General features: G+C 37.7%; 1 protein-coding gene across 1 annotated transcript in view; it reads right to left on the bottom strand.

Annotated features, from left to right (window-relative positions):
• CUBN (cubilin) overlaps nucleotides 1-13,353 on the bottom strand; it is a 299,720-nt gene that overhangs the window by 254,512 nt on the left and 31,855 nt on the right. The window contains exons 15-17 of the mRNA XM_001377343.4: nucleotides 12,207-12,388; nucleotides 2,277-2,439; nucleotides 1,350-1,540 (exon numbers count right to left, since the gene is read on the bottom strand). Coding sequence (XP_001377380.2) covers nucleotides 1,350-1,540; nucleotides 2,277-2,439; nucleotides 12,207-12,388 — 536 coding nt within the window. The remainder of the gene's footprint in view (nucleotides 1-1,349; nucleotides 1,541-2,276; nucleotides 2,440-12,206; nucleotides 12,389-13,353) is intronic.

Raw genomic sequence — 13,353 nt, 5'->3', positions numbered from 1 at the left:
AGGGGGGTTGTATCTGTCACAGAAAAATGATATATATCAAGTTAGACAAGTGGACAAAATGATAAGGGCCTGGCTAAGATCAAAGAAATGAATTATGACCAACAACTGACACAAAAAGTTTTTGTTTCTTTATGCTATAGCAAATTTAATTGTGTTTCCACCAGGCTTAGGCAAAACCAGATTCTTCACTATATAAACAAAGTCTATTTGTTTTTGTTTTACTGGCTTCTCTTTCATTTTAATAAAAATTCTGTATTCTGATCAAAAATCAATGACTGTGAAGGGAAACTACCATTACAGGGATTTTGAATACAAATGATAAAAAGAAAAAATCCCAGTGAAGTTTCTAAGTTTCTCCTCTAAAATGAGCAGAGTGAATGAAAAGACGTCTCAGGTCCCTCTCAGCTCTGGCATGCTGTGATTCCAGATCTGGAAATGGAGGGAGGCAGGTAGTGTAAGAGAGAGACAGAAGAGTACATTGATCGGTGTCCTGGCCATGTTATCAGGAAGACCTGGGTTCACATTCGTCCTCTGACATTAGCTAGGTGAGCTTAAGTCAACTTAATCTTTCCAAACCTCAGTTTCTTACCCTCTCAAAATGTAGATAATCCTCCCAATAATAACCACCTCAAAAGGTTGTTGTGAGACTCAAATTAAATTATATAAAGCACTTTGCAAACTTTAAAATGATAGAAAAAAGGTGTGTTGTATCATTGCTTAATTTAGTCTCAATCGCTAAGCAGCCCACATGACTTTATTTGGTCGAGTCCCAGAATATCTCTGGGCTTCCCTTTCCTCATCTATAAAATGAGTGGTTGCATTAAATGATCCCTTGGGTTCTTTCCAATTCTGAAAGTGCTAGAAATCCTAATGAGCCTTTGACCCTAATGAACCTGCCACATCAAAACACAAGTTTGCAAAATGAAAAAAAACTAATGAAAGTAAGGCAATAGGGTAGACGTTAGCCAAGTCATTTTACTTCTATGGTTTTCAGATTCTCATCTGTAAAATAAACTCAGCCTTTAGTCTCTTTAAATTCAAAACCTGTAATCCTCCAGAAGATCATCTCAAAGGTCATTTCTTGCTCCTAACATTTTTACCCACTTCTTAGTGCACATTCCCTTCAGGGTTCCTTCAGTTCAACAGCCTGAGACTCACCACTCTCACCAATAGTCTTTCCATGTCACCCAGAATTTCTGTCCTTTATCGCCTTCCTTATCTTCTTTGGCTTTTGAACCCTGAAGATAATTACTTTAGATAGATAATTTATCTTGGGAAGATTCCACAGTGTCTCCAGACAAATCATCACCCAGATAAGGATGTATATAAGATCAACTCGGGAAATTCACCTCAACTGAACTTTGGAGACAGTGGTTCTGGCCTTCTAGCTCCACCTGGGTAAAGTTGAGCTGTATTTTTTCACCAGGAGGCTGGGTAATGATATAGATGCATTGTCTGTTGTGAATGTAAGGAGCAGGCCAATCAGGAGACACGAGGGTCCCTTCAGCATCTGTGAAATTTCCTCCACAATCAGGATCCACTGAGACCAAATCAAAAGAAAAAAAAATATTTGTATGAAAATCCATTTAATTGCCTGATTCCCAGTAAAGGGTACAATTTATATATCAGTTAACATAGGAATGCATATATTCATCCTCTTTCAAAGGGCTATGCCTTAAAATATACATATTCCAGTGTGAGACAAGACAGATGAATAGAAGAATGGGTGCTTGCCTTGGTATTTCTATTGCAATTCAACAAAGATGTATTGCTATGCAACCTGTAGCATACCAGAACCACAAATTTTCTGTTACTTTTATATATTTTGGTATACCTGTGTGTCTGTTAAATCATGCCCATAAGCACTAGGGAAATTGAAACATTATTGAAAAATATTTAAGACTTTAAAAAAATTATTCATGAGGGGATAGCTAGGTGGCTGAGTGAATAGAGAGTCCTACCTAGAGATGGGAGATCCTGAGTTCTAATATGACCTCAGATACGTCTCAGCTATGTGACCCTGGGCAAGTCATTTAACACCCACTGCCTAGCCCTTATGGCTCTTCTGTCTTGGAATCAATAAACAGTATTGATTCTAAGATGGAAGATGAGGGTTTTAATTTTTTAAGTATTCATGAAAAAAACATTGTATAGGCAACTGTTGTTTTTTTTTTTTTTTTGCAAACTGGCCTCTACCTTTATCATCAAATAATCCTTGAAAATGTCCCCTTACACCTTCAATTTCAGACTGAGCCTGGGATAAGCAGACTGCTTACCAAGTGAAGTGATGTAGGTGATATGGAAGCCTCTATCACTCCCTGTGGAGTCAGAGTGAAAATGAATCCAGGCAAAAGGACCAGTGGTGTGCAGAGGTGGCTCTGACAAGGTGCTACAGAATTTCCCAAGCACAGGGTCATGATTCAGGGGACCATCTCGAACCTAAACAAAAGAAAAAGAAATAAAAACCCAGAATGTCTAGTTTTTGTTTTTTAAATTAGTCATCAACTAAAAAACATTAAATACCAGTGCAGTGTGCCAGGAACAGTGCTGTGAAAAGGGGACATAAAGAACACAATGAATCAGTCCTTGTCCTCAAGGAGCTTCCATTCTATCAAGAAAACCACATATAGAACTGAATGACCTCCAGGAATTGATGGAGAGTGAGAGGAACAGAACCAGGAGAACATTGTACACAGAGGCTGATACACTGTGGCACAATCAAATGTAATGGACTTCTCTACTAGTAGCAATGCAGTGATCCAGGATAATTCTGAGGGACTCATGAGAAAGATGCTATCCATACCCAGAGAAAGAACTGTGGGAGCAGAAACACAGAAGAAAAACAACTACTTGATCACATGGGTCAGTGGGGATATGATTGGGGATGTAGACTCTAAAAGATCACCCTGGTGCAAATATTAATAATATGGAAATAGGTCTTGATCAATGACACATGTAAAACCCAGTGGAATTGTGCAACAGCCACGGAAGGGGATTGGTGGGAGGGGAGGGAAAGAACATGAGTCTTGTAACTATGGAAAAATACTCTAAATCATCTAATTAAATAAAAATTTTAAAAATATATAAAAAAAAGAAAACCACACATACCCATGCAAGTAAATAGAGGATAGAAAATAGATCTGTATGGATGGGTCACACTCTCCTTCACAGAATACACAGCAGGGTCTATTCAGTGCTCCAGATCATATCCTTCCTCAAGACTTGTCTATGAAGAGTTGGCATCAAACAACCCTAGGCAAGGCAAATAGGACCAACCATGCCAACTCATAAACCTAGAGACTGCTTCAGGAAACAATTTCCTGAGCAGAAAAGTCAATGACTCTCCATCCCTACAGAGTCACTCTCTTGGCTGGGGAAGTTTCTAAGGTTATTTAATATGTTAACTTCAAAACCACTTTTATTTTTAAAATACTGGCTCTGGCAGCTTGCTTTATGTTACCTAGAAGTATGTTGGCTGGTGTAGGTAAGGCTGCCATTTAATCTTGCTCTTCTACCCTCTACACCAGAAGATGGTGGACTGTACCAGACAGAGCATACTCGTAGCCCTATCCCACCCCTACCACACATAGTAGCCTTCCACTTCTTATTCTAAAAACTGTTCTCGGATCAACATGACCAAAAAGACCCTACTTTGGCTACATACATACCCCTGTGTGCCTTGTCTCCTTTTATTAGTTCCCTGAAGTCAAGGCTTTCTGGTTTTTGTACTTGTATCTTTAGGGATTGGCACAGTGAATAGCACATAGTAACCCATTAATAAATGTCCTTTCTTTCATTTTTTAAATAAAAATCCTGAACCTGTCTTGGAATTAATACTGTGTATTGAATAGTTCCAAGACAGGAGAGTCATCAAGGATGGGCAATAGGGGTTAAGTGATTTGCCCAGCGTCACATTGCTAGAAATGTTTGAGGCCAGATTTGAACTGCAGACCTTCTATCTCTAGATCTGGCTCTCAATCCACTGAGTCATCTAGCTGCCCCTCTTTTCATTTATTGTTGAATATATATGAGTGACAGCTAGATACAAATGAAAGAGGACATACAGAGTCAGAAGACATTTAGTATCTGTATCAATACAGTCAATAGATATTTTTAAAGAGCCTACTATGTGTCAGGCCCCAAGTTAAACACTGAGTATACAAAAAGGGACAAAAGAGAGTTCTTGTGCTCAAGGAGTTCATGATCTAATGGGGAAACAAATGCAATCTATGGGATAAATGGGAAATAAATTAAAGGAGGAAAGGCACCAGGTTAAGAAGAGTTGGGGAAGGACTCCCGGGTAAACATGGCTGCAATCTAGACGCCACTCGCTTCCCCTCCCCGGCACTGAACGAAATAGACTACCTCAAAAGAGCATAAAAATCACCTTGGGAAGAACGGAGGGACTCCCCAGTACCCCACAGAAACGAAGGTACGTGGGGTTTGAACATTTCCACACTATAAGGAGGAGGAAAAGCTCGCACAAAAACTTGAACTGAGCCGCCCCTCCACCCCCCCACCCCCCACCAAACCACAGTAAGCTATCAGAGCGCTCACTGGGACAGCGAGTGAGTGAGGAGTGTCTCTGTCTGGGGGAGGGCACACCAGGGTCCTTGGGATCTAAAGACTGCAAGGAAACAACCTCTCAGGGCGGTTTCACGGGAAAATTCTGCGCTGAGCAAAGGGGCGGCTGCACTGAGAGGCTGCGCTGAGTAAAGGGCCAACTGGGCTGAGAGGCTGCGCTGAGCAAAGGGGCAGCTGCACTGAGCAAAGGGGTGCTGAGAGGCTGCGCAGAGCAAAGGGGCGACCGCGCTGAGAGGCTGCACTGAGCAAAGGGGCTGCCACACTGAGCACAGGGGCCTGCCCTCTAAGAAACCTCGGAGGCTAGGAAGAACTAGTCTGAGGCAACCTAAATTCACAGAAAACCTGCCCACATCACCCAGACCCCAGACCAAAAAAAGAAAGTGGAATAAAACTACCAAAGGGATGGCTCACATGTCCCAAAATCAAGCCTCCAAGAAGAAAGGGGGGGAAAAGTGAATATTGAAAACTTTTATGGAGGGAGTACCCAGGGAAAAGAAGATAATGAGGATGAAATCCAAACAAAATCAGAACATGCATCCCAAAATGGAAACTATCCACAAGCTCTGGAAGATCTCAAACTGGAGCTTACCCAAAAGATGGAAACCTTTTGGGAAAAAAAATGGGAGAAAGAGATCAGCAGTCTGATAGACAAGACTTCACAATTGGAGAAGGAGCTGGAAGCATCTAATAGAAAGGCAGACAAAGCTGAAAAGCAAAACCAGTTCCTAACGACCAGAATTAAGCAACTAGAAGATAGCGAGTATGCCCAAAAAATGGAAACCTTTTGGAAAGAAAAATGGGAGAAAGAGATCAGCAGTCTGATAGACAAGACTTCACAATTGGAGAAAGAGCTGGAAGCATCTAATAGAAAGGCAGACAAAGCTGAAAAGCAAAACCAGTCCCTAACGACCAGAATTAAGCAAATGGAAGACAGCGAGATTACAAAACAGCAAGAATCAATAAAGCAAAGCCAAAAAATTAATGAATGAGAAGAAAACATGAAATATCTCACTGAAAATGTCACAGACTTGGAAAACAGAGGAAGAAGAGACAACCTCAGAATTATTGGTCTCCCCGAAAAAACAGAGATAAACAAAAACCTCGATGCTATATTACAGGAGATAATAGAAGAAAATTGCCCACATGTTCTGGAACAAGGGGGCGAAATAGAAATAGAAAGGGTTTATAGAACACCCTCTATACTAAATCCCCAAAAGACAACCCCCAGGAATGCAATCGACAAATTCAAGAGCTTCCAAGAAAAGGAGAAAATCCTACAAGAAGCCAAGAAGAGGAGCTTCAGATATAGGGGGGGGGGGGGCTCCCATAAGGATCACACAGGACTTAGTGGCTAACACACTAAGAGACTGCAAAGCATGGAACATGATATTTAGAAAGACAAGAGAGCTGGGTCTCCAACCAAGAATCAACTACCCAGCAAAACTGACTATATATTTCCAGGGGAAAGTATGGGCATTCAACAAAATAGAAGATTTCCAAGCATTTGCTAAGAAAAGACCAGAACTTAGTGGAAAATTTGACATCCAATCACAGAAATCAAGAGAAAGATTAAAAGGTAAATATGAAAGAAAGGGAAAAGGAGATAAATCTTATCTTTTTCTTTAAGTCAAACTCTCTTCTATAAGGACTACATTGATATCAAATTATATACATATATATATATTAATATGTGGGGAAAATGTATTGTTTAACTCTCAAAAATTGTATGTATCATAAGAGTAATTAGAAGAATAATGCATAGGGAAAGATTGGGGCATCAAGAAGATTTGGTGAAAGAGGGGGCAAAGAAAGAAAAAGGGAGGGGGGAACCATTGATAATACTAACATTTACTTCAAGAAATAGGGGGGGGACTAAATAGAATAATCTTTCCCATACAAAGTTACACATGGGAAGGGGAGGGGAAGAACTCTCATATGAGAAGGAGAGGAAGAGAGCATGAAGTGGTATTACTTAAACCTTACTCTCAGAGAAATCAAATCTGAGAGGGAAGAACATCTAGATCCAGTGGGATCCTGAATTCTATCTTATCCAAACAGGTAAGAAAGAAAGGAAAATCAAGGAGGGGGAGGGGGGAGGGAGTATAAAAAGGTAGGGAAGGAGAGGGGGGAGGGGGAGGGAGCATTAAAAGGGAGGGGCTAGAAAGGGAAGCATATCAAGGGAGGGGACTAGGGGGACTGACGTAAAGTAAATCACTGGTTCAAAAGGATATAGCTAAAGAAGAAAGGTCAGAACTAGGGAAAGTTATCAAAATGCCAGCGAATCCACAACTGACAATCATAACTTTGAATGTGAATGGGATGAACTCACCCATAAAATGTAAACAAATAGCAGATTGGATTAGAACCCAAAACCCTACCATTTGTTGTCTTCAAGAAACACATATGAGGCGGGTTGATACTCACAAGGTTAGAATTAAAGGATGGAGTAAGACCTTTTGGGCCTCAACTGATAGAAAGAAGGCAGGAGTTGCAATCATGATATCGGACAAAGCCAAAGCAAAAATAGACTTGATCAAAAGGGATAGGGAAGGTAAATATATTCTATTAAAAGGGAGTATAGACAATGAGGAAATATCACTAATCAACATGTATGCATCAAATGGTATAGTATCCAAATTTTTAATAGAGAAACTAGGAGAACTGAAAGAGGAAATAAACAGTAAAACCATATTAGTGGGAGACTTGAACCAACCACTATCAAATTTAAATAAATCAAACCAAAAAATAAATAAGAAAAAGGTAAAAGAGGTGAATGAAATCTTAGAAAAATTAGAGTTAATAGACATATGGAGAAAAATAAATAGGGACAAAAAGGAATATACCTTCTTCTCAGCACCACATGGCACATTCACAAAAATAGATCATACACTAGGTCACAGAAACATGGCACTCAAACGCAGAAAAGCAGAAATAATAAATACAACCTTTTCAGATCATAAAGCAATAAAAATATTGATCAGAAAGGGTACATGGAGAGCCAAATCAAAAATTAATTGGAAATTAAATAATATGATACTCCAAAATCGGTTAGTTAGAGAAGAAATCATAGAAACAATTAATAATTTCATCGAGGAAAATGACAATGGTGAGACATCCTTTCAAACGTTATGGCATCCAGCCAAAGCAGTAATCAGAGGAAAATTCATATCCATGATTGCATATATTAACAAATTAGGGAGGGCAGAGATCAATGAATTGGAAATGCAAATCAAAAAACTTGAGAACAAACAAATTAAAAACCCCCAGAAGAAAACCAAACTAGATATCCTAGAAATTAAGGGAGAAATTAATAAAATCAAAAGTGATAGAACTATTGAGCTAATAAACAAGACTAGAAGCTGGTACTTTGAAAAAACAGACAAAATAGACAAAGTACTGTTCAATCAAATTAAAAAAAGGAAAGAAGAAAGGCAAATTAACAGCATCAAGGATAAAAATGGGGACCTCACCTCCAACGAAGAGGAAATTAAGGCAATCATTAAAAACTACTTTGCCCAACTATATGGCAATAATTATACCAAGCTAGGTGATATGGATGAATATCTACAAAAATATAAATTGCCTAGACTAACAGAAGAAGAAATAGATTTCTTAAATAATCCCATATCAGAAACAGAAATCCAACAGGCCATCAAAGAACTTCCTAAGAAAAAATCCCAGGGCCTGATGAATTCACCAGTGAATTCTATCAAACATTCAAAGAACAACTAACCCCAATATTATACAAACTATTTGACATAATAAGCAAAGAGAGAGTTCTACCAAATTCCTTTTATGACACAAACATGGTACTAATTCCAAAACCAGGCAGGCCAAAAATAGAGAAAGAAAATTATAGACCAATCTCCCTAATGAATATAGATGCAAAAATCTTAAATAGGATATTAGCAAAAAGACTCCACCAAGTGATCAGAAGAGTCATTCACCATGATCAAGTAGGATTTATACCAGGGATGCAGGGCTGGTTCAATATTAGGAAAACCATCCACATAATTGACCACATCAACAAGCAAACCAACAAGATCCCAGCTTCTAGGACAAAAATCCACTATTTCATAAAAACTGCTGGGAAAATTGGAGGACAGTGTGGGAAAGATTAGGTTTAGATCAACACCTCACACCCTACACCAAGATAAATTCAAAATGGGTGAATGACTTGAACAGAAAGAAGGAAACTATAAGAAAATTAGGTGAACACAGAATAGAATACATGTCAGACCTTTGGGAAGGGAGAGGCTTTAAAACCAAGCAAGACTTAGAAAGAGTCACAAAATGCAAAGTAAATAATCTGGAATACATCAAATTAAAAAGTTTTTGTACAAATAAAACCAATGTAACTAAAATCAAAAGGGAAGCAACAAATTGGGAAACAATCTTCATAAAAACCTCTGACAAAGGTTTAATTACTCACATTTACAAAGAGCTAAATCAATTGTACAAAAATCAAGCCATTCTCCAATTGATAAATGGGCAAGGGACATGAATAGGCAGTTCTCAGCCAAAGAAATCAAAACTATTAATAAGCACATGAAAAAGTGTTCTACATCTCTCATAATCAGAGAGATGCAAATCAAAACAACCCTGAGGTATCACCTCACACCTAGCAGATTGGCTAACATGACAGCTAAGGAAAGTAATGAATGCTGGAGGGGATGTGGCAAAGTAGGGACATTAATTCATTGCTGGTGGAGTTGTGAATTGATCCAACCATTCTGGAGAGCAATTTGGAACTATGCTCAAAGGGCGATAAAAGACTGTCTGCCCTTTGATCCAGCTATAGCACTTCTGGGTTTGTACCCCAAAGAGACAATAAGTAAAAAGACTTGTTCAAGAATATTCATAGCTGCGCTCTTTGTGGTGGCCAAAAATTGGAAAATGAGGGGATGCCCATCAATTGGGGAATGGCTGAACAAATTGTGGTCTCTGTTGGTGATGGAATACTATTGTGCTACAAGGAATAATAAAGTAGAGGAATTCCATGGAGACTGGAACAACCTCCAGGAAGTGATGCAGAGCGAAAGGAGCAGAACCAGGAAAACATTATACACAGAGACTGACACACTCTGGTACAATTGAAGGTAATGGATTTCTCCATTAGTGTCAATGTAATGTCCCTGAACAATATGCAGGGATCTAAAAAACACTATCCACAAGCAGAGGATAAACTATGGGAGTAAAAACACTGAGGAAAAGCAACTGCTTGACTACAGGGGTGAAGGGGATACGACTGAGGAGAGACTAAATGAACACTCTAGAACAAATATCAACAACATGGAATTAGGTTCGAACCAAGAACACATGTGATACCCAGTGGAATTGTGCATCGGCTATGGGAGAGGTGGTGGGAAGGGGGTGGGGGGAAGAAAATGATCTTTGTTTCCAATGGAAATGACCAAATAAAATAATGTTTAAAGTGGAAAAAAAACAAAAAAGAAGAGTTGGGAAAAGTTTTCCTATAGAAGATAGCTTTTTAGAGGATGTATAGGAAGTTGAGGAAGCCAGTAGGTGGAGATGAGGAGGGAGAGTATTCCAGGCATGGAGGACAGCAAGAGAAAATGCCCAGAGCCACAAGAGATGGACTGTCTTGTTTATGGAAGAGCCCAGAGTCCAGCATCACTAGATCAAAGTATGTGGCCAGGGGCAAGTCATTTATCCTTTCTAGGTCCTAGTTTCCAGCTTTCAATGTAAAAGATCAAATGATCTTAGGTGGCTTGGGCATCATATTTCATCTTTCCAAATACCATTTTATATCCTGGAAACTAGTTTTTCTTGATTCTTTCAATATTGCTTCTATTTTCCCTCAGATTGGGCTTGTTTCCTAAGCACTAGATTTTGGTGTTGTCATTGTTTTTTTAAGATGTATGTGTTGGAGGAAGCTAGTTGGCTCCCTGGATTGAGAGTTAGATGTAGAGATGAGAGATTTTGGGCTTCAAATTTGGCTTCAGATACTTCCCATTGCCTAGCCCTTACCACTCTTCTGCCTTGGAACCAATATACAGTATTGATTCTAAATGGAAAATAAGGGTTTTGCAAATGAAAATTTTAAAAATGTGCCTTCAGCATAGCAAACTTCTAGGGCCAGGGGAAACCATCAGAAATTAAGCACATGCAAAGAAACTGGAAAATTTTGATAGCAGTAATGCCAATTACTTTCCAACTTGGAAAACTCTGAGAAACATGAAGTAGAATCAGAGGAGTTGCCAGACTGATAGAAGTTTGACCAAGAAATAGTACAACTTTTGTACTAGCAAAGTAGAAATCTTTTTGTAGATTTCGCCTTAGCAAACTCTTTGTTCATTTTAGGGGTTTTTTGTTTGTTTGTTTGTTTTTTACTTTTTAGGACTCGGCTGTAAATAAGTCTATACTCATTAAGGGTAGTGGTAGAGGTAGCAGGAATGGGGACAGAACTAACCAACAAAATCATTTTATTCTTTCATTCCAATTATCTTTTATCATTGACAGCATATCTCTAATATACATCAAGAGATGTCACAGGTTAGTACTCAGTGAGGAGTGGCAATCACAATTCTAGTTTTCTTTGTACTCTTTGTCTGAATGATTGAAGCTTTCTGCTCATATTTATTCAAAGGAATCTTTAGGAATGCTCAAGTACTTTTTAACTGTGGTTTGAGGAAATGATTTAGGATCCAGCTCAGGAAAATTCCTTTGTTGTATTTTGATTTAATAGTTTATGTTACTCTAATTTTTTCCATGGAGAAGTAGATTTGCCAGCTATCCCCTAAGGTTTCTAATCCATTACTCTGACTCCTAAATTACTAATGGTTTCAATCCAGAGAGCTATTTGAAGTCTTTATCATTCTATCCTTTATGAATAATTCTATATTATTTTCCCTTAACAGTCATGGGAAAGTATCTGTATATTTGCATTTAGAAATTATAACTGGAATTACAATAGGGAAAATAGAAGAGACAGATATGGAATCTCATCAACGATATTTTCAACCTCCAAATTAAGAACATTTTTGTGAACCCATACACATCTGGCATTATAATAAAATAGTATCTGTTTATTCTCCTTTTTTTCCAAATTATTTCTTCATGGCAAATGGAAGGACTATTTTTCTCTTCTCAGAAAAGATCTATAATAAAGTTGAATGATTCTATTTGTAAAGCATTTCATTAAGTAGATAATATTATATAACAAGTGATCTTTATTCTGCCACAGTCTGAATGTTAAAATGTGGTTTTGATAATCACATGACTTAAATTTTTGACCTAGACACAAAAGAATGGGTCTTGGGGTTATTTTATAAATGCCACATTTAGGTTAGGGGTGATTCTGCTACTTCCTTATTAAACTATCTGGGTTCCCCAGTAAAGGTTTAGGGAACAAAATTCAATTTGGATTTTAAATCCCTCATTGGCTGATCAATGACTAGCTTAAGTAATAAGATGACAGAGTCAGAAAAAGAATTAGGTTAGGCCTGAAGAATGACAAAATGGTTTAGTGAAAAATGCATGGCTATGAGTGATTTAGATTAGTGCTACCACTAGCAAACTGATAGTACTTACCCATGGTATGATGAAAATTCTGTCAACCCAGTCAACATAGTGTTTTAAGATATAAAATGATGACTTACTTCAAGATAGTCTCCACTGCAATTAGCATGTTGCTCAAGACTGAGGGTCCCAAAAGCAAATGTCAGAACTAAGCCAGGATTGGTTCTAATGATCCAGACACAGTCTCTGCTGGGAGGATAATTCCCAGGGTAGCCAGGAGAGATTATGGAACCATAAGTATTAGTCAATAAACCACCACATTCTAAAAGGAAGAGGAAGAAAAATCACTTAGCATTTCTTTTGAAACTTTAATTTACGTAGATTAATGGGAACTGCAATGTTAGAGAAGCTGTCTTTGTTTTACAAGAGCATTCATCAAATAAGTCCCCTAATTTTCTTAGAAAATGGACATGAAATATATCTGGAATATTCAGTCAATTTCCAAGCTAATTCCTAACACCGATGGAACAAATGGATGGTGCTAGTAATCTGGACTGTGTGCATACATACCCATTATGGTGCTATAATTTTTTAAAATACCAGATAAAACAGTTAGCAGTATAAACATGAAGAGTACATTGGTTTTTTTTTAGCCTCGAAGAAGACAAAAGTTTGGGTTTTTTTTAATCTTGACTAGCATAATATTTGGGATTTAGTGTTGGAATCTTCATGGCTGAATTTTAGAGATCAGCCTGTCTCACTTTATAACAAATGAGAAGATTGAGACTTAAAATAATAATAGTTCGTGCTTAAATAAGGCTTTATGGTTTTCCAAATATATGCTTACAATTTTATGAAGAAGAAAGTATAAACTTACTATAATTTCCCCATATTATAGATAAGGAATCCAATGGCTGTTTAGTGTCAAAGGTGGAATTAAAGCTGAGATCATATAAGTTATAACATGCTATGTGTCCCTATCTCAAATTAATTATAACCCTTAAACATCAATTCAATTCAATAAAACTTAGCAAAGGTCTATTATGGATGCCATGCAGTAGGAATTTAAAAGCAAAAATGAAACAATTTTTTATTTTAAAGAGTTTATAATTCATTGGAATAAAAGTAACTATACAGTAAATTTCAGGTTTTAAAGATTTTACTAGAAACTTAAAAAGATATTTTGATCCTCAAATATCTTCCACAATTTATACTCTTACCTTGGTCAATAAAGGTAATAAAGGTAAATTGTAATGTCTTAATCTTTTGGATTTTTAAATGTTTATT

Source organism: Monodelphis domestica, chromosome 5 (assembly GCF_027887165.1).
Source record: "Monodelphis domestica isolate mMonDom1 chromosome 5, mMonDom1.pri, whole genome shotgun sequence".
Lineage (NCBI taxonomy): Eukaryota > Metazoa > Chordata > Mammalia > Didelphimorphia > Didelphidae > Monodelphis > Monodelphis domestica.
Note: the sequence above shows the minus strand (reverse complement) of the source record. Positions and strands in the feature narration are given on the sequence as shown.